The following is a 20749-nucleotide window of genomic DNA, read 5'->3' as shown; positions in this document are numbered from 1 at the left end:
CAGCTCCTTAGCTACGCCACTGACATTAACCCAGCCTTTCTCAACCTTTTTACCTTGGAGGAACCATGTAAATAACTTTTGGATCTCAAGGAACCCCTGCAAACAATTTTTTGGTCTCGAGGAACCCCTACATTTATTTTTCAGGAGGCATGGTCTTTAAATAGGCTAGGCTGCTAATTTCACTATCTCCTATTACACTGCCACTCATTATACTGTCTCCTGACCCCCCAATTTAGTGCTTCTTGTTACAGTACCACCTATTATAGTGTGCTCTATTATACTTCCCCCACGATGGGGTAAAATGCCAAGGAACCCCTGCAGAGTACTCAAGGAATCCTGGGGTTCCAGGGAACCCTGGTTGAGAAAGCCTGCATTAACCTAAAACACTTACTACAGTTATTTTCCGGATAACATGTATGCAATCTTGCATGTTGCATAGCAATTGCTTTGAAAACGTTTTAATATTATTGTGTGATAATGCATGCATAGTAAAAAATACCTTGTGTGAATTTAGCCTAAACCCAAAACAAGAATCAGTGACTCCAGGAAAGTTCAATTTAGGATTTAGAAAGGGGAATGCCAGCCGAAAGGATCAGGACTTGGTCCCTCGGGCAACAATTTGAACCGAGTGCTGTACAGTCACATTGTTAGCCTACAGGCTAGTGGCTTACTCTGTTGCTATGGAGGGAGGGAGGAACAGGGAGGCATGATGGCACATGAAGTAGCAAGGTAAAGAAAAATGGCCTATGCATGTGCCTGGATAAGACAACCCAGCAGGTCACCATACACGTTAGACTTGGCCCTCCAGCTGTTACGGAACTACAAGTCCCACAATGCATTTGCCTTTATGAGTCATGACTGTGGCTGTCAGACTCCTGCAGTGCATTGTGGGACTTGTAGTTCCGTAACAGCTGGATGGCCAAGTTTGCACATGCCTGCTCTAGAACCATCTAGTGCATGTACAAAGTTCTCCAGTTACAATACTTCTCTCATAAATTTATTTTCACTTCAGGTTTGCTTGAATTCCTTTTCGTTCATCCATGCAGTAGGAGGACTGCGCCCTCACCTAGAGCCTGATCCCCCACAAGGCAAACTAGGCAGATGCCTTGGGCTTAATGAGTGTCTAGGGGCCCAGTGGCCACCTTGTTGGATTTCCCTTCTCCATTACCAAAATATCATATTTGAAGCTGAAAGAGGCAAACATGGTAATTTGCCTCGAGCCCCATTAGACCTCGATCCATCTCTGCCCATTAATAGAGATGAACAGCCCCACTACATCAAGCAAAAGTCTGTCCATTACTGCTGGTCTAGCGTAAAGATTGCAGGATCGTTCTCTGCAAAGGCAAGACTACATTTTGGATACACATGCTAAGATGCAGTTGTATGAAAAACTACTCGATGGCAATCATTCTGAAAGCAGTTCATAAAACAATGCCATAGAATCCATCCAATGTTGTAGCTAAGAGGCTGTGGGCCCCAGTGCAAGTTTTACATTGGGCCCCCCAAGCACTCTATACAAAACAATTGATACGGCGCACCAAAACCAATTAAGGACAACCACAGTGTCAGAGGTGCAAGAAGGGGATGGGGAATAGTGTGTTAACTATCCCTACTATTCAAAGCATCTATAGAAGTAAATATTATCAGCACAGGACCAAATAAAGAGCTAATACTGTAGTTGAGGATAGGCCCCTTGGGGCCCCTCTGACCCTAGCGTCCCGATGCAGTTGCAACCTCTGCAACCCCTATTGCTACGCCACTGAATCTATTCACAAGTGGTCAGCATTAGGCTAGGTGCTTGTTTACTAAGTGCTTGCCAGACATTTGGAGAGTGTTTAGCAAGAGATTAAGCACCAGAATGCTTCAAATCAAAGTAAATAGGCCTTTCAGCTGTACATATAAGTCCAACTGTCTGATAAATGAGGCTGTGATTTTCATTGGCTGCATCTGCCCTAGGAATAAGTGGTTAGGAGCAGGGGCATAACTAGAAATCACTGGGCCCCCCTGCAAAATTTTAGATGCCCCCCCCCACACACACACACACACACACTTTCTGCACAGGTAAACCTGGTAAACAGGTAAACCAATGTTGTTGGCTAGTGCACACTTGAATGTGTTTTCCACATGCAGATAAAAACAGATAGCTGTGAAGCACTGCATGCATTTTCTCAATCAATTACATTAGCTTCTGTGATAAAAATGTGCATGTTTTCACACATACAGACACACATGGTATGCAGAAAATACATACAGAAAACCGACAGACAAGTGTGTTCCCAGCCTAAGCTTAGTACACTCACTCTGTCCATCTCTGATGGAACAGAACTGGCTCTGCAGACTCCTCAATCATCACTACAGTACACAGCACTTGGGGAGTGGTAAAGAGGTCAGGGGCTGAGCCCTGTACACAAGACCCTGCTGCACACTGAATAGGGACTGTCTACACAACTGTGTCTATAAAACTTTGTATGATTCCTTATCAGTGGCTGAGCAGATGCAGTCATTAGTACAATTGTGCAGAGAGCAGAAAGTTTTTTTCTCTCTGTGCCCTTAATTGTCAGTCTCTCTGGACAGGGAAAAGAAACTTCTCCCCCCCATGGGGCCCCTTGAGGCTTCTAGGCCCCCCTGCGGCTGCATCCCTTTCAGGGTCTATTGTTACGCCCCTGGTTAGGAGGAAGTTCACTGATTGCTGGGAAATGAGCCACACCCACATATTGTTTCCAATGCGGGTGTATGGGCTCCCTATATACAGTATCTCACAAAAGTTAGTACACCTCTATTTTTGTAAATATTTTATTCTGTCTTCTTATGGGACAACATAGAATATATGACCCTTCGATACGCTGTAAAGTAGTCAGTGTACAACTTGTATAACGGGCTCTTTCACATCAAAAATCACAAAATGCAAACCCAAAATGCAATCGCAAACAAAGTTACTTTTGCTGCATTTGCGATTTTCTCCTTGATGGCTTCAATCTAAACCCATGAAAAATGCAGCAAGTCAGTGATTACCTCTTGGAAAAATTGGAACGCATTAAAAAGCAGGTAACCTTGCGATCAGGAAAACATCAGTGGCCTCAATTCACTAAGCTTTATCAAACACTTTATCAAGTGTTTGACAATTTACCTCATGGGTAAAATCTAATTTTGAATTCACTAAGGTGTTACAGATTTATTGAACGTTTTATCGATAAAACCTTCAATAAATATATAACACCTTAGTGAATTCAAAATTAGATTTTACTCATGAGGTAAATTATCAAACGTTTGATAAAGTGTTTGATAAAGCTTAGTGAATTGAGGCCAGTGTTAGGAAAGTTGGATCGAAACGCAGCTGGTGTGAAATGGCCCTAAATTTGTTTTCCCATCATAATAACTCAACACACAGCCATTAGCCAATGTCTAAACCGCTGGCAACCAAACTGAGTACACGCCTAGTGAAGAATGTGAAAATTCCACCCAATTAGTCATTTTCCTCAGGTGTGCATGGAGAGCAAGTGTGTTAAATTTGGAATTATCACTCTCACACTCCCTCACATTGGTCTCTGATAGTTCATCATGGCACCTCATGGCAGATAATTATCTGAGAATCTTAAAAAAGAATTGTTGCTCTACAGCTAATAGATGGCCAACACCTTGAAACTGAGCTGCAGCACCATCGCCAAGACCATACAGCAGTTTAATAGGGCAGGCAGTCCCTGGTTTGAATCTTGACCAGAACAATTTTCTTGAGTTTGTCAGAATACCCAAGCAGCTCAGGGTGACCCAAAACTACTAAGGAACTATAGGGGACTACAAGAGAGGGCTTTTCGGTCCATTTTAGTCCTCTATACTTTCCTAGCAGTTTTGGGTCACCCCAAGCTGCTTGGGTATTCTGTTGTTCTAGTCCAAGTCCCTATCCCATAGAGCCATCTCAATCCCTGCCATGCACTGAGGAGGACCAATAGTCCAAAACAGACTGACTGCATGTTGGATTAATGTGGCTCTGTAAACTTTATAAGCAATAGACTTGCTATACACCAGTGGTTTTGGATGTGAGCCTGGCTTCAGGGGCATAAAGAGATAATTTGCATATTCAGTAGCAGTGCATTGTGGGTAGCCACAGATGTTCAATTAAACCAGAGATTAAACAATTGTAAGATTCGCTACTTACCCGGGCTTCCTCCAGCCCCGTAAGCATGTGTGAGTCTCTTGGGAGGTCCGCGCATGCGCAGAAGAGCCCAACTGACGCAACTGAACCAGTTACCGGGGCTGATTGTGGCTGAACGACAGACCACGGGAGGACGGTGAGGGACTCACGCGTGCTTATGGGGCTGGAGGAAGCCCCGGGTAAGTATTGAATCTTACAATCGTTTGATCTCTGGTGCACTTTAAAGCTGAATTATTGTAAATACCTTCTGTTTTAAGAAGGGAAACTACATTGAGTTTGTATATTCTTTCAGTGTTTGTGTAGGTTTCATATGGGCAGGCCAATTTCCTCCTACGTCTCTGAATTAGTATGCTTCTCCACAACTGGTATTACGCTAGGGTAGAGATATTAGTTTGTGACATGGTAAAAATTAGACTGTGGTCTTCTCAGAGAAACAGTCAGGGCTCAATCACACGTGCAGCGGTGCCTAGCAGCAGTGCCACAGCTCACACCCCTTCTAGCCACAGAAAAGAATGAAGTGGTAAAACCACATTCAGTACAAGTTTATGGGTCTGTCTGACTTCATTGCTTGAAATCACAACAGGTCGCATTTTCTACACAGGACTACGGCACAGCATATAATGGCATAGCAATGAGCGGGAGGGATAAAGAGGTGAATAGTGTCGGTGTTCAAATTCAGCATATTTGAATTTGGAACACCCTAAATACTCCCGAACACCAGTACCAACAAGCAGACAAGCTCAGGGGGAGTTCACGTGCTTCATGGTGAGTCTCACGTGACTCCGATACTTCCTACTTCTGACTTTGGAAGGAGGAAGCATTGTAGTCACATGAAACCCACCCCATCCACTTGTTTGGTACTGAAATGGTGCTGAATTGCGGTGCACTGGAGTATTTGGATGTTCTGAACTCGATATGCCCATTTAGAACACTAGAATAGAGAACAGTGTACTCTGCTGGGACGATCTGACACTCTGGATCTCTCGACAATGCATAAGGGCAACGGTAGATTAGATCATTTTGTTCGATTATTCCGTTAGATTGAATGTAAAGATTTTTCCAATATGTCCGATCGGAATTTTTATTGAAATAACGGGATAATCCATTCTTTTTCTTCGATCGAAAAATAAGATTCTTTTAAACTTTCATTCGATTCGATTGTTTTGGTCAAATGAACGGGAAAATTTAAAGTTTTTACTGTACCGTGTATGGGCACCTTAAGACATGGCCCTTTCCAGCTGCCTGGGCCAAGAACCCTCTAGTGTGTACGTGGTATTAGGCATAAGGCCCTGTTCACACTTGCATTAGGTGGCAAACGGATCCGTGAAAACGGATCTGATTGTCGGTCATTCGGATCCATTTTCACTCCGTTTGCCCTCCGCTGATTACGTTCCGTTTCCCATATCATACTATTCCTGATCATCATAGGGCATTGCTTTGCCATTATAACTTACGAGATAATGCCAAGCGCAAAGTATGAACATGCCCAAATGGCATCAATATTTACCAGCAGGTTCAAATATTTCACAGCCAATAAAAAGATTATTTATCAATCATCTTCAATCCCATCATTTTTTGATCTGAACAAAATTGGTGTGCATCGAGCGTTCATCACAGGCACAACTGTACCCAAAAACTTCAGCCTCTCACAATTAATGCTGATTGATTAAACAATCAAGGAAGACTATTTTTTATTTTTTTTAAGGCCCCTTTTACACTTGCTGGTAATTCAGTTGCGTTATCCTATTTTACCAGAGCATTGCCACAAAAGCAATGAACGTCTATGGAGACTTTCACACTTATTGGAGTCGGTTGTGGTGTGCTGCAAGTATCCAAGCCAACACAAGAGCAGCAGCACTGCGTTACCGCAAGCACCGCGCCTAACGCACTGTGCTTGGCGTAATGGAAGTCTACAGGTGACGGATGTAGTGTAAATTAGAGATGTGGCGAACTGTTCGCCCGGCGAACATCCCTGGGGCTTTTACCACTGCCGGGTCGCTCTGACCCGGAGTAGTACGCCTGCGCTGCCCGGCGGAGCGCATCCTAGATCGCGCTCCTGTTGCCAGGCACTCTCTGCGCATGAGCGTGACATCGTTCATGACGTCACGCACATGCGCAGAAAGTGCCCGGCAACAGGAGCGCGATCTAGGACGCGCTCCGCCGGGCAGTGCAGGCGTACTACTCCGGGTCAGTGCGACCCGGCAGTAGTAAAAGCCCCAGGGATTTAGAGATGTTCGCCGGCGAACGGTTCGGGAACCGTTCGCCACATCTCTAGTGTAAATGACTAAGCATGGTGTGTCGCACATGCGTGGAACGACGGTAATCCCAGTGACATACGTCCTGCCCAGCAGGGAGTACATCACTGAATGGGGTGCGCACTACGCATATGACCCTGTCATTGCATTCTGCTGCTGGGTCATGTGAGTGTGCTAAACGCGCACAGTAGCCAGGGCCGCCATCAGAAATTTTGGGGCCCCTCACACATCATCAGGCCTGGCCCCCCTCCCTGGGCCCACCCACTGGTTGCTGTGCCCGCCCACTAGCCACCCCATCCCCGTGTCCATGAGCGAATTGCGCTGTGGCGAAAAATGTGCATGGCTCCGACACTGAAGAAAGCGGCATGCACAGTGTGATGCAGCAAAAAGTGGGCGTGACCATGGCATGTTGTGGGTGGGGCCAAATACTAGCAAAATACAGGTAGGTTAACAAATGAGATAGGGACTTGTAGGTCCGTTCTTATCCTTTATTCGTTCTCTTTTGTCCCCCTCTTTTCTTCCTGTGCCTCTTTTGCCCCCCCCCCTGTCTCACCTCAGTTTGTGCCTCTTTTGTGTCCCTCTGTGTGACCTCATGTTCCCGTCTCATCTCTTTTCTCCCTGTGCCTCTTTTGTCCACGTCTATTCCCCCTGTGCCTCTTTTATCCCCCTGTGTTACCTCTTGTCCCCTTCTGTCTCAGCTCATCCCCATGCCCTAACCAGGTATAGGTGCCCCCAGTATAGGTAGCCAGCTATAGGTAGTTCCCCAGTATAGGTAGGCTGGTGTAGATGCCCCCAGTATAAGTAGCCTGGTATAGCTGGTGCCCCAGTATAGGCCAGCAAGATACAGGTGCCCCCAGTATAGGTATTTAACTATAGGTGGTGCCTCGGTATAGGTAGCCTAGTATAGCTGCCCCCAGTATAGGTAGTCTGGTATGGGTGGTGCACCAGTATAGGTTATCCAGGTACAGGTGCCCCCAGTATAGGTAGCAAGCTATAGGCACCCAGTATAAGTAACCAAGTATAGGTGGTGCCCCAGTATAGGTAGCCAGGTACAGGTGATGCCCTCAGTATAGGTATCCAAGTATAGGTGGTGCCCCAGTATAGGTAGCCAGCAATAGGTGGTGCCCCAGTATAGGTAAGCCGGGTGTAGATGCCCCCAGTATAAGTAGCCTGGTATAGTTGGTTCCAGCCCCAGTATAGGTAGCCAGGTGTATGTGGTGGCCCAGTATAGGTAGCCTGTAGCCAGATATAGGTGTGGTGCCCCTGTATAGAAAGTCTGCTGTAGCGGCCTCATTCATCTGCTCCCCACGTTCAAGCACTGATGTCACTCTTCTCTCAGTGCTGGAACGCGGTGTGCTGGTTAGTGAGCCACAGGCCCGCAGCCAGAACATGCAGCCATTCCAGCGCTTTGAAAGGGGGCCCAGGGCCCCCAGAAGCCCTGGGCCCCTCACTGCAGTGTCAGTTGTCCCCCCCCCCCCCCTCCAGATGGCTGCCCTGATAGTAGCTATAAAGAATACTTTTCATTGACTGTATGTTTCACTGTACCCAACACAAGGTGTAGATACAGTCCCACGCCGCTGTCCATATCCATTGTGTTGCATTCCTGCTGTTACTGGAAATGCTACAAAACAGCCAATGAGCATGGCCTTAAAGACTGTATAGTGTGCATGAATTATTACACTGGTTCTTCGCTCTTCTGCCCTTTAGGTTTCTAACTCAGCAGTTTTTTTGAGAAACACTCAGCTTGAAGTTTTCACACAGTGTCTGCTGGAAAGTTTTATAGGAGACAATACTTCCAGCATTACCAGTTCCAAATCACCAGTGATAAACTGTAGATCCACTTTGTAAACTGTTTAGTTAAGACACCACCATTTTCTCTGTTTCCCTTTATTGCAAAATACCTCCACATTATCTCTGGCATATGTTAGTAAACAGCAGCACATGGTGGCTCCTCTATAGCCTGTACTGAGGACAAAATTGAGGCAAATGCTGGCTGTCTATCATGGCAGTTCTCTGGCTTCAATACTTCATGAGTCTCTGTGGCTTATAACATTAATACACAGCTACAGGGCCGGCCTTTGACCTGAGCGACCTGTGCGATTGCTCAGGGCGCCGGCTTCCAGGGGGCGCTCCTGCCGCCTGTGTTTTTTTTGTAAATTCTTTATTTAACTATTTTTTAACAGTATAACAAGGATATACAAAGCCATATTTGCATTAATACAATCTTATATCTAGGAGGAGTATACAACAAATGGTCAAGTATAAGTGCGATAAATACAATGCACAATTTTTCAGCAAGCCAGCGCTGAACCTATAGGAATGTATACATAACCTATCAAGTTTCACATACACAAGATAAAACAATAACGCTATCCGATTAGAATAGCACATCAGATGAGGGTCTTTAGCCTTTAGAAAAACTGTTAGGTGTCTGGGAGCCCAAAGGGGAACTCACATCCCAGGGCACCTATAGAGATTATAAGATAGTAGGGCCCACATCTCTTACGCCAGGGCTTTATTTATAACGTAGTGGCGTAAAACTTTTACTTAGAGATATTTCTAGGAACTCATCCTAGCTGAACATGAGTAATCTTGAGAACAGGGACATTAGTAGAAAGAGAGAGTGAAGAAAAGTAAAAGAGAAGAGCAAGTCAGGAAAGTTTAGATTTAGGTTTATGTGGCGGGACCCCCCTCCCTACAAGCTATAAGATAGGTGCTAGCTCACCTAGTTTCATTGAATAACAATGTAGGGGGAGGGGAAGCTTATGTCAAAGTGCTCACGAATGAGAGGCAGAGAGCAGATCCTTATATTTGTCAGATTCCAAAAATTCATGCCAAGGCATCCAGGTGCGGGAGCATTGCTCGGTAGTGTTATGAATGGAGGCGGTTAATGATTCCATCTCACAGATAAATTTGAGCTCTGCTATCCATTCTAGGATTGATGGAGGATTAGTATCTTTCCAGTGTCTGGTTATAGAGACTCGTGCAGCCTGCAGTAGATGTTTCATTAAGGATTTTTTGACTTTTTTAACTGGTTTCTGTGTGTGGTATAATAGATAAAAAGCGGGATCTGATATCGGGTCTGCATCCGTGAGCTCCTTGATATATATTTGTACCTTAGTCCAGAAATCTCTAATCAAATAACAATCCCATAGGATATGAAGCAACGTTCCTGTATGTTGCTTACATCTCCAACACTTTGGGTCCGCAGTGGGATATATTTTTTGTAATCTGCTGGGTGTAAGATACCAGCGAGTTAATATTTTGTAGTTAGATTCTTGTACCCTTGAGCATATCGAGGTTTTATGGTTTAATAAGATTATTTTTTCCACTGCTCATCTGTAAAGGAAACCTGTAGTTCTGTTTCCCATTTTCCCTTCAAAGAGTGTGACCAGGTCTCATCAGAGCATAATAATTGATATATACAGGTCAGAGATTTTTTTATTGGACCTTGGCCACTACATAGTAGTTCAAAAGGTGTTAGAGGTCTGGACAGTTGGTCCCTCGTTCCGATTGAGTGCGCAAAATGGATAAATTGCATTAGACTCCATGGGTCTAGAAATGGGCAGTTGCGCTGATCTTGTAACTGCTGAATTGTACGCCATGTCTTACCTACTAGGAGATCTTTTGCCCTAAGAGCAGTGCCCATCCTCCAGGGTACATATGCGTTACTGTGACAACCTGGGGGGAACATTGTGTTATCTAGTATAGGCATTAAGGGTGAGGGCCAAGGGGAAAGATTGCTTAACATGCGATATTTCGAAAGGTTACTTAGAGTAGATTTAACTGATAGAGATTCTGTAGGTGGAGACTTTGAGTACCAAGGTAAAAGTGTAAGATCTTGATCAACCAAGGCAGATTCTACTTGTATCCATCTCTTCTGAGCAGTATGCCTATGCCAATCGACCATCCTGACTAGGCAGGCAGCAGCATGATATTTCCTAGCATCTGGTACTGCTAAACCTCCTTGTAACCTGGAAAGAACCATAGCGGCATATTTTATTCTGGCCCGTTTACCTTTCCAGATAAAGTTAAGGAATAATCTTTTAATTACATTAAAATGTTCGGGAGGAGGGGAAATAGGGAGTGTTTGATATAGATATAGGAGACGTGGCATGATATTCATTTTGAGAATATTTATACGACCGAACCATGAAAAATGAGGGCGGTTCCAATTATGGAGATCTTGGGAGAATTTGCTTATCAAAGGTGGGAAATTTAGCTTATAAATATCTTGTGGTTTGGCTGGTATCTGTACTCCTAGGTAAGTAATAGCAGTGGAGTTCCACTTAAAAGCGAAGTTAGCTTGTAGCTGGTTTTTTAAAGCTGGGGGAAGGAGGATACCAAGAGCATGGCACTTATCCAGGTTAATTTTGTAATTAGCAAGAGTTTTATACTTGTCCAATTCTAATAGAAGATTAGGGAGAGAGATAGTAGGATTTTTCAAGTAGAACAAGAGGTCGTCGGCGTAGGCCGCCACCTTGTGCTCCTCTGCCTTTACCCGGATCCCTTGGATGTTTATGTTTTGGCGAACCATGCGCAGAAAGGGTTCAATGGTGAGCGCAAATATTAGAGGGGACAGGGGACAGCCTTGCCGTGTGCCATTAGAGATTGTAACGGGTTCCGAGACAACACCATTCGCCCTCACCTGTGCCGACGGACCAGTATACAGTGCCATAATTCTGGCAAGCATTTTATGTCGGAGACCAATGTGTCTAAGTGTACCCTCCAGAAATCCCCAGCCCACCCTATCAAAAGCTTTTTCTGCATCAGTGGAGAGGAGAAGGGCCGGGGATTCTCTGTTATGCAACCAATCAATCAGGTCTAGGGTGCGAATGGTGTTGTCCCGCGCTTCCCGCCCAGAAATGAAACCTGTCTGGTCTGGGTGAACCAGTCCAGGCATAAGTGGAGCCAAACGATTGGCTAGAACTTTTGCCATAATCTTTAAATCTACGTTTAGGAGGGAGATCGGGCGATAATTAGAGCACAAGGTGGCGTCCTTGCCCGGCTTTGGAATAACCGTGATGTGAGCTTTTAACATGTCACGAGATAGGGGATGCTGCCGCCTGTGTTTTAAGGCGGAAGCTGCGGCCCCGGCTGGGTCCGTCTCGCTCCGCCCCCTGGTGCCACTGCTGGGGGTGATATGGGGGCAAAGTTGGCAAACCCCGTGCGGCCACCGTGATGTAGGGGGAGCCGCGGGGAGGGCAGCCCGACCTCTCCCTCCCTTCCTCTCCGGGCCACCCTCCGTGCACCCCCCTCCGATGCGGATTGCAGCAGTGAGAACAACAACTCACCTTCCTGGTTCCGATCGCCGGCGCCTCTCACTTGCCGCTGGTCTCCTCTTCTACAGTCACTGATATTAGACACTAAACTTCCTGCTTCACAGGAAGTTTAGTGTTTATTAGTAACTGTAGAAGAGGAGACCAGCGGCAAGTGAGAGGCGCCGGCGATCGGAACCAGGAAGGTGAGTTGTTGTTCTCACTGCTGCAATCCGCATCGGAGGGGGGTGCACGGAGGGTGGCCCGGAGAGGAAGGGAGGGAGAGGTCGGGCTGCCCTCCCCGCGGCTCCCCCTCCACTATGAGGGGGGGCACCTACCTATCTAATCTATACTGGGGGCAGCTACCTATCTAGCCAATACTGGGGGCAGCTACCTATCTAACCTAATTTGGGGGGGGGGGGCACCTACCTATCTAATCTATACTGGGGGCAGCTACCTATCTAGCCAATACTGGGGGCACCTACCTATCTAATCTATACTGGGGGCCAGGGCCGGATTTGTACTTTTTACTGCCCAAGGCCAACTATACCATCTGTATGGTTGTTATCTCTGTGTGCCCCAATGAGAATTCTCCTTACTTTCCATCATTGGATGTCACAGACAATAACTATTTTAGTAATACGCGTATAGATTATAAATGATGTTTTCCTTAAGAACTGTTATGTTTGCCATCTCGTTAATGATGGACCCATTGAGTCACCATGAGAGTTAGGCTGAAGTATACCTGCAGGATAGAGCTTACAGGTCTTGCAGGGATGACACAAGTCCAGGACAGAGAGTTCAAAGGTTAAAGCTGTCTTTGTAGATAGGGATGGCTGCATAGAACAGCTTTACTGCCCCTCACTGAGCCGCCCCTAAAATTCTGGTGCCCTAGGCCATGGCCTATGTGGCCTTGCCAGAAATCCGGCCCTGCTGGGGGCAACTACCTATCTAGCCAATACTGGGGGCACCTACCTATCTAACCTATACTGGGGGGGCAGCTACCTATCTAATCTATACTGGGGGCAGCTACCTATCTAATCTATACTGGGGGGAGCTACCTATCTAATCTATACTGGGGGGAGCTACCTATCTAGCCAATACTGGGGGCACCTACCTATCTAACCTATACTGGGGGGGCAGCTACCTATCTAATCTATACTGGGGGCAGCTACCTATCTAATCTATACTGGGGGGAGCTACCTATCTAGCCAATTCTGGGGGCACCTAGCTATCTAACCTATACTGGGGGGCAGCTACCTATCTAATCTATACTGGGGCACCTACCTATCTAACCTATACTGGGGGGCAGCTACCTATCTAATCTATACTGGGGGCAGCTACCTATCTAACCTATACTGGGGGCAGCTACCTATCTAACCTATACTGGGGGCAGCTACCTATCTAACCTATACTGGGGAAGCTACCTATCTAACCTATACTGGGGGCAGCTACCCATCTAACCTATACTGGGGGCAGCTACCTATCTAACCTATACTGGGGGCAGCTACCTATCTAACCTATACTGGGGGCAGCTACCTATCTAACCTATACTGGGGGGAAGCTACCTATCTAACCTATACTGGGGAAGCTACCTATCTAACCTATACTGGGGGCAGCTACCTATCTAACCTATACTGGGGGGCAGCTACCTATCTAACCTATACTGGGGGGCAGCTACCTATCTAACCTATACTGGGGCAGCTACCTATCTAACCTATACTGGGGCAGCTACCTATCTAACCTATACTGGGGGCAGCTACCTATCTAACTTATACTGGGGGCAGCTACCTATCTAACCTATACTGGGGGGAAGCTACCTATCTAACCTATACTGGGGGCAGCTACCTATCTAACCTATACTGGGGGCAGCTACCTATCTAATCTATACTGGGGGCAGCTACCTATCTTACCTATACTGGGGGCAGCTACCTATCTAATCTATACTGGGGGCAGCTACCTATCTAACCTATACTGGGGCACCTACCTATGGTAGATCCCCCCCCTTAGTGTATATAGGCTACTAGTCTTGTAGATGTAGGCAGATTCCCCCTTTAGCATATATAGGCTACTGGTCTTGCAGTCGCAGATCCCCTTTTAGTGAATTTAGGCAGCAGATTCCACCCCCCACCCCCCCCCCCCCATTAGTGTATGTGTGTGGTGCGCTCACACGCAAAGAGGATGAATAGGGGGGGGGGGGCACCAAAACCTGGTTACGCTCAGGGCGCTGTGAAACCTAAGGCCGGCCCTGCACAGCTATATATGCTAGCCATGGGCCGCGCTACACTGGGGCACCCTACGCCATTGCCCCCTTCCCCCCCCCAGGGAATCACTGTGCTCCCCTAAGGGCCCACACACACACACTCAGACAGGGCCAGTGCACACCAAAAACCTCTAGCGTCCCCCCTCCCCACCGACCGCTGCCACCCCCGTCCTGCCTGCTATCACCCTCCAGCATGGTGGCCCCATCTCTCCCCTATAGGCTGGGACACAGAAACGGATCCGTTTCTGTGTAGTCTAATTATGTCTAGAGCTTAATCATGCTTCATATTGCTAATTATTGTGCAGTCAGATAGGTACTTATTGCCTGTTACTGAACCTGTTGTATACTTTTTACATGCATTTATGTATAACCTATTTGAGTAGCTACTCTACTATTGAGTGTGATGTTTTTGGATCCCCCGTCGCCACGGGAGTTTTAAGTGTTTTTACATTTTTCTTGATGACCCTAATAAAGTTATTGATATTTTTGAACTGGTCACTGTTTATTTCTATTCCTCCTGACAGAAGCTCTTTTCTCTCTCATACAGTTTCCACCATGTCATTCAGGCATTTTGTAGGATTTTATAAAAAATGGATAAAGATTTGTCAATTGAAAGAAAGGCTGCATTTGATTATTCTGCACAATTGATCATTTTATCAAATAAAAATAAAAGTATTTGGTTGTATCGTGTATGACTACCTTTAAAGCAGACCTGAACTCAGAAGTCCTCTCTGCTCTAAAATATGCTATGTAACTGTCTAACTTAACTAAATAACTATCATCCAAGGCTATAATTACTAATGCCCAGTGGTGTTGATCCAGGGATTCTTTCTGATTGCCATCTGGAGTCGGAAAGGAATATTTTCTCTCTTGGGGCTAATTGGACCATGCCTTGTAAGGGTTTTTCGCCTTCCTCTGGATCAACAGGGATATTTGAGGGAGCAGGCTGGTGTTGTTCTTTATTTTCTGGTTGAACTCGATGGACGTATGTCTTTTTTCAATCCAAATAACTATGTAAGATACACAACAGCATAATAACCTTTAAACAAAAAAAATGTCTTTGTTACAGCTGATACAAATCTTAAAATAAATCTGCTCCTTTTCTATTTCCTGATTCATGGAAGCAGACATTTTGTTAACAGCCTGTGCTTTCAAATGGGCTATCTGCCATCTCTGCTAAAGGTAGTAATGTGACACAGGGGAGAGATCAGATTACAACTTGTGATACTTCGCAAATGAGGGGTACTGTATATACTCGCATATAAGCCTAATTTTTCAGCACAAAAAATGTGCTGAAAAGATACCCTCTTGGCTTATAAGCGGGTCAGTGGAGCAGAATGGATGGAGGAGCAGGTTTTGTTACTGGCAGAGGAATGTAATGATCGTGCACTAGTGATCTTGCTCTTACCAGCTTGCGCCCTGCTGTATCGGTGCCTCCCTTCCCCCCTGCAACATGGTGTGCAGAGTGTGCTGCTCAAGACTACCTGTGTCCCCTGGCTTGTGAAGCAGTGCATGCAAGCAGCGTGTCAGCGGTACAATGATCTGGGATTCTTCCTGTGTGGCAATCGCTGTCTTTCAGATCTATGATGCCATCTAGTGGCATCTTGAGACAAAGCTATATCATTATTGGTGCACATCTGGCTATGGGGAGTTAGGATGACTTGTACTGGGGGCAATTATGGCTACTGTGGAGGGGGCTATACTGGGGAGGGGGCTTATAAGCGAGTCAATCACTTTTTCCTGATGTCTGAGGGAAAAGTGGGTACCTCGGCTTATACGCGGGTCGGCTTATATGCAAGTATATACAGTAATTAGGCAAGCTAAACTCTCTAATTACATACAGGGTACATTTCTCTCGGTTTTCCTTCTGTTCTCTACAAGAGTTTGGGTCCAGTTTAAGCTATATACTCATAGCAGACTTTCCTTGGCCAAAAAATAATTTGTGACGATCTTGTCCAAAAATCTACAGTGTGTAAATGTGTCCCCTGACATCACTGGTCTCCTCTCCAGGGACCGAGAGGGGAAGATCACTTTCAGCTATCAAGGTATTGTTGCTGTACGGACTTCCTTTGAAGTTCTCACAGGATATGCTCCGCCTCCCCTTCCCTCTCTGTATAACAGAACTGTTTAACAAGGTGCCAAGCAGCATGTCTTTACAGAGCTCATACCAAAACTGCATCTGAAAAAAATCACTAATGACCAAGTGTTTGTGTACATAGCTGCAAAAATATGTCAGCTTAGTGACTTAAAGTACTAAAACCACTGAATTAATGTTACAGTCAGAGAAATGGGATTTGTAGAGATCAGCAGTTAAAGTCCTAATATTCCTCTCAGTACTTAAATATTATTAGATTTGCAGCTCCGTCTGTGAAACACCGCTACATGACTGTATGCCTCAGACAGGGAGCGCACTTATTTGGATCGCATGTGTTTTGCCGCATAGCAGAAAACACATGCGAAATAGCATATAATGCAATTCTTTGAGCTGTGAAAACAACCCATCGGGGTGTCTCCCCCAAACACCGCCCCATCCCCCCCTTCCCCCACATACTGTATTCAAATCGCATGGACATCGCAAAATGCACATGGCTTACATTAGTTTTTTTTGTAAAAAGTAGATCCAATAATGTTTTTTTCTCTTGATGAACAGACGTAAACGCATGACACATGTATGAAACCGAAAACGTGCACAAAAACGCAAACAAAGAAAATTGCAGAAACGCCCATCCCCCTCGGCAGGCTTCATACTTATCATTGCAAACAACTGAACTTTTATTGCATTAAAATTCACGTTGGTATACACATTTTTGTGCACTTTTTTTTACCGCAGCTAATGAAAGTCAGTGGGAATTCACATGCCATGTGCAAATTTATGTTTATAAAAATCTAAGGTTTTTTTGCACATGCCAAAATGCGAATGCAATTTTGTAAATTTTAGCAGAAGTGCGATTCTCCATTGACTTTCATTAGATGTGAAGGCATTTTGGACATTTACAATGCGTGTGTGAATTTTAATTGTGAACCCTGCTTTAACCGCATGCTTTTCTGCTCCCATAACTGCGTTCTCCACCTCACAATTCATTAAGAAAAGTCAGGAGGGTAATTATAATACAATAGTGCGCTCTTATTGACCATTCATCAAAAACACAAAATGTATTTAAAATCTGGAGCTAACTGTAACCTGACTGCTGGTACTTCTGTGTGAGAGTTCATTTTCCAGCAAGGACTACAGAATGCCAGCTGATAGCTTCCTAGGCAACAGTTCTACATTTAGCGATTACACGTTGTACAATATCCTTTTGTTTTACAGTAGCTCCAGCACATAGCAAAGGACTGAAAAGCAATCTGGCACATTATAGTCGTTCTTCGCATCAAAACTACTTCACTCAAGGACTGGCTGTATAACTTTAATAACCAGCTCTGAAAATGAAATATACAAACTTGCAGAGCTAAAACAATCTTGGACAGCAGTTCAGGAAAGTGTAAAGTCTTAGCCAAAAATATTTTCAGGAAATGTTACGTTCCCAAGTATACTCAATTTGCTGAGCATGTGCAGTTTTCCTCAGAGCCCTCTCCAATTACCAATAACCACAGGAAAAAAAACGAAGACATGAGGTAATCCTGACGCTTCTCAGGGGAAAAGGCATACAGTTCCTACCAGTCTTATTTTATCCAGCTCTAGCCACAAACCTCTACCAGCAGAAACAGCAAACTGCAGCTACACCACACTTTCTCTGTGTTAAAACAAAATATTACATACATTAGTATGGTTAATAATGCTGATTAGAAGCTGGTTCCTTTGAAAAAGCTGAATAAAAATGAGGACGCCATTGTCTTTACTCCTGTTAACAAAGTAATTCTCTCATGCACCAACTGTGTGTGCCCACTCCAATTAAAAACAAAACAAACTCTCTGTAATCACCAGCATAACTAGTGACTGCTGAGTGGAGCTTGAAGGTTTGGTCCCAGAATTCCCACTCTAATTGGTGTCTGAAGGAAATCCCCCTATTAACAATGTCAGCACAAGCATTTCAGCTAACGGATGAGGAACCTGGACTTGGCAAAGCTCTGAAAAGAGGTTATTATTTACTGTACTAATGGGACGGTATGAGACACGTAAGAGATGAACTAGCACTTAAAATACTACAACTAAAGGATTGGGAAAAAGACAAAACAACAACAAAAACGGAAGAAAGAAACCTGATAAATATTTCAATAAATATGTCATACAAGCGTTTTATGACTACTGCTGCTAGCTCATGCCTCAACGTGAGCCCCTTTTGGAGACATCAAGGCAGATAGATCAAGGTCATTGCAAAAACTTTCTGAGAACAGTCAGGATTCAGCCGCTAAATTAAACAAGGATTCCGATTGGTTGTTGTCTGCAGCTGCTCTTTTTTTGCTCCAGATTTTACTGGATTGGTTTTATGGGGACCAATAAGTAAGGTGAATTGTTCCAAAATACTCTGCAAAAGACTGCATAATAATTTTGCACTATAAAAGTATGAGAAATATATAAACAGTCACAACCAATTCTAAGCATCCCAATGACATCATATCAACACAGTGAGCTGCTTTTCTGTGTCATTTACTAGCACCAATATACAAAAACATTATACATTTGTATAGCAATATCGATTTAGGACTTTGATATCTGACATTATAAGGTGCTTTACTAGACACTGGTAAAATGCAAGAATTTTACCAAAATTGAAATGTTTCAGAATAGGGCTGGAATATTGCTGGGAGGAATAGTATACTACCTACAGCCATTAGATATATCCGTGAAATTCTTACAGAGGAGGGAGAGGGAGGGAAGGTAAACTGACATCAGCTTATTCTAGGGGGAAAAAAACTGAAAAATGCAGAAAATCCAACCTGCATGAAACATGGACAATAACATGTTCAGGGTGGCCATAAAAATATATCCAAACATATACAGTATTCAGTTGGGGCTCCGGTGCAAGCTTTGGGGTCCCAAGCACTGAATTGATATGGAGCCCCAAAACACACTAAGGACAACTACAGTGTCCGAGACGTGTAATCAGAGTATGAAAATAGATAAGGATTACCACTATTCATTGCATATATAGAGGTGTTCATTATCAGCATAGCACCAATACAAAGCTAATAAGCCCTAGCGGGCCCCTCTCATCCAGGGTCCCTGGTGCGGTCACACCCTCTGCATCCCTTATTGCTGTATCACCGGTAGTAGGGCTACAATAATCAGATCAAGACCTCTAGTTTACGGTGATACCTTTGACCAAAATGTGATATTAAAGAAAGTATCAATTTTGTAGGAAACTGTTACAATTTCAAGATACAATCCAATCACAAAACCAGTTTGTGGACGGGTAAATCCATAACCCTTTTTATCAAATCTTAACAGAGTGAAGATCTGTTTGTGTATGGCGGGTTTAGACTCAGACAAGCGACTAAGCACAGCATGATGTGCTAGGCAAACACAACTGAGCATATTTATCCTACCGTGGATGTGACGGCTGCATGATTGCAATTCAGGCTTCCGCTGCGTGACCGGGTAGCAACCAATCAATGCTCCTCTTCAAACAGGTAACCTAGAATACGGATAACAAGTGTGATTAGAGTCAATGTGAACAGCCAGCTTAAAAAGTGAGAGCTAACAGGTTGTGTGCCAGTCACACAGCAGCATGCACACAGGTCTTTACAAATAGTGGAGGAGGAGAACCATAAAGAAACCTACACAGAAAGGAAGTCAGCATCACAGGAGACTGGGTAGTGGGCAGAAGGGTCAGACAGACACACACAGCATAGAAGCATGAGAGCTGACTGAGACAGGCACAAAGAGAGCAGTGATACAGGATTAAGAGACAGTTACTCATCTACGCCAGACTGAGAAATACAATTTAAAGAGGAAATAAACCCACAGCTGCGGAAAGAAAGGATGATGAGATAAAAGGGGTTTCCTCCCTCCAGATGTGGCAGTGCTGCTTTCCTGGCTCCTCTCTTGTAATGCTGGGGTATCCCTCTCTTTTAGTATTGCCTTCTGTAGCTGAATACAGATGTGCAGAGTAGAGGCGGGATCCCTGCTACAGTTCTCTGCTCTGAGAGCCGCACAGGCTCCTCCCAGGAACACCATCACACTGGATTTAGGAGGTGGATGGGGGATTCAGAGGAGCTCAGGGCTTGTACAGAAACTCAGACTCATTTTCCAACACACTGAACAGAGTTTACTCCACTCTATAAATGCTTTGCTATCAACACATCAATTGCCTCTTAGAAATAAGGATGTTTTAACAAAAATGTTAACACATACTAAAAACCACAGCTAAAATATACAGTAAACTGACCTTATAAGACCCTTAATATTGCCTTTATTTCTAAATACAGAGTAAGCCACCAGTGGCGTATCAACAAGGGATGCAGAGGTTGTAACCGCACCAGGGCACCTGGTCCAAAGAGGCATTGTAATAAAATGGTTGAAGGAGGGCCCCTGGTGGTTTCCTCTGGGCCAAGGGTCCTGATACAGTCACATTCCCTGCATCGCCTAACGCTACGCCACTATCACAGTCAGGGATGTAGCCACAGAATTTTGGGTTCCATTGCATGCAGGATGCGTTGGCTCCTGTATGGGGACATGCTGGGTGCTGTGGTGCCTCTATGGGGCATGCTGGGTGCTGTGGTGCCTCTATGGGGCATGCTGTGTGCTGGGATGCCATACTGGGTGCTGTTGTGACATGCTGGGTGCTATGGTGTCTCTATGGGGCATGCTGGGTGCTGTGGTGCCTCTATGGGGCATGCTGGGTGCTGTGTAGTGCCATGGTGGGTGCTGTGGTGCCTCTAT

General features: G+C 44.9%; 1 protein-coding gene across 1 annotated transcript in view; it reads right to left on the bottom strand.

Moving 5' to 3' along the window:
• Nucleotides 1–19992, bottom strand: part of PALD1 (phosphatase domain containing paladin 1) — a 329497-nt gene extending 309505 nt beyond the window's left edge. Inside the window, exons 1-2 of the mRNA XM_068258949.1 lie at nt 19833–19992; nt 19414–19502 (exon numbers count right to left, since the gene is read on the bottom strand). Coding sequence (XP_068115050.1) covers nt 19414–19433 — 20 coding nt within the window. The 5' untranslated portion in view covers nt 19434–19502; nt 19833–19992. The remainder of the gene's footprint in view (nt 1–19413; nt 19503–19832) is intronic.
• Nucleotides 19993–20749: the final 757 nt, after the last annotated feature.

This window comes from Hyperolius riggenbachi, chromosome 10, assembly GCF_040937935.1.
Source record: "Hyperolius riggenbachi isolate aHypRig1 chromosome 10, aHypRig1.pri, whole genome shotgun sequence".
In the NCBI taxonomy this organism is placed as follows: Eukaryota; Metazoa; Chordata; class Amphibia; order Anura; family Hyperoliidae; genus Hyperolius; species Hyperolius riggenbachi.
Note: the sequence above shows the minus strand (reverse complement) of the source record. Positions and strands in the feature narration are given on the sequence as shown.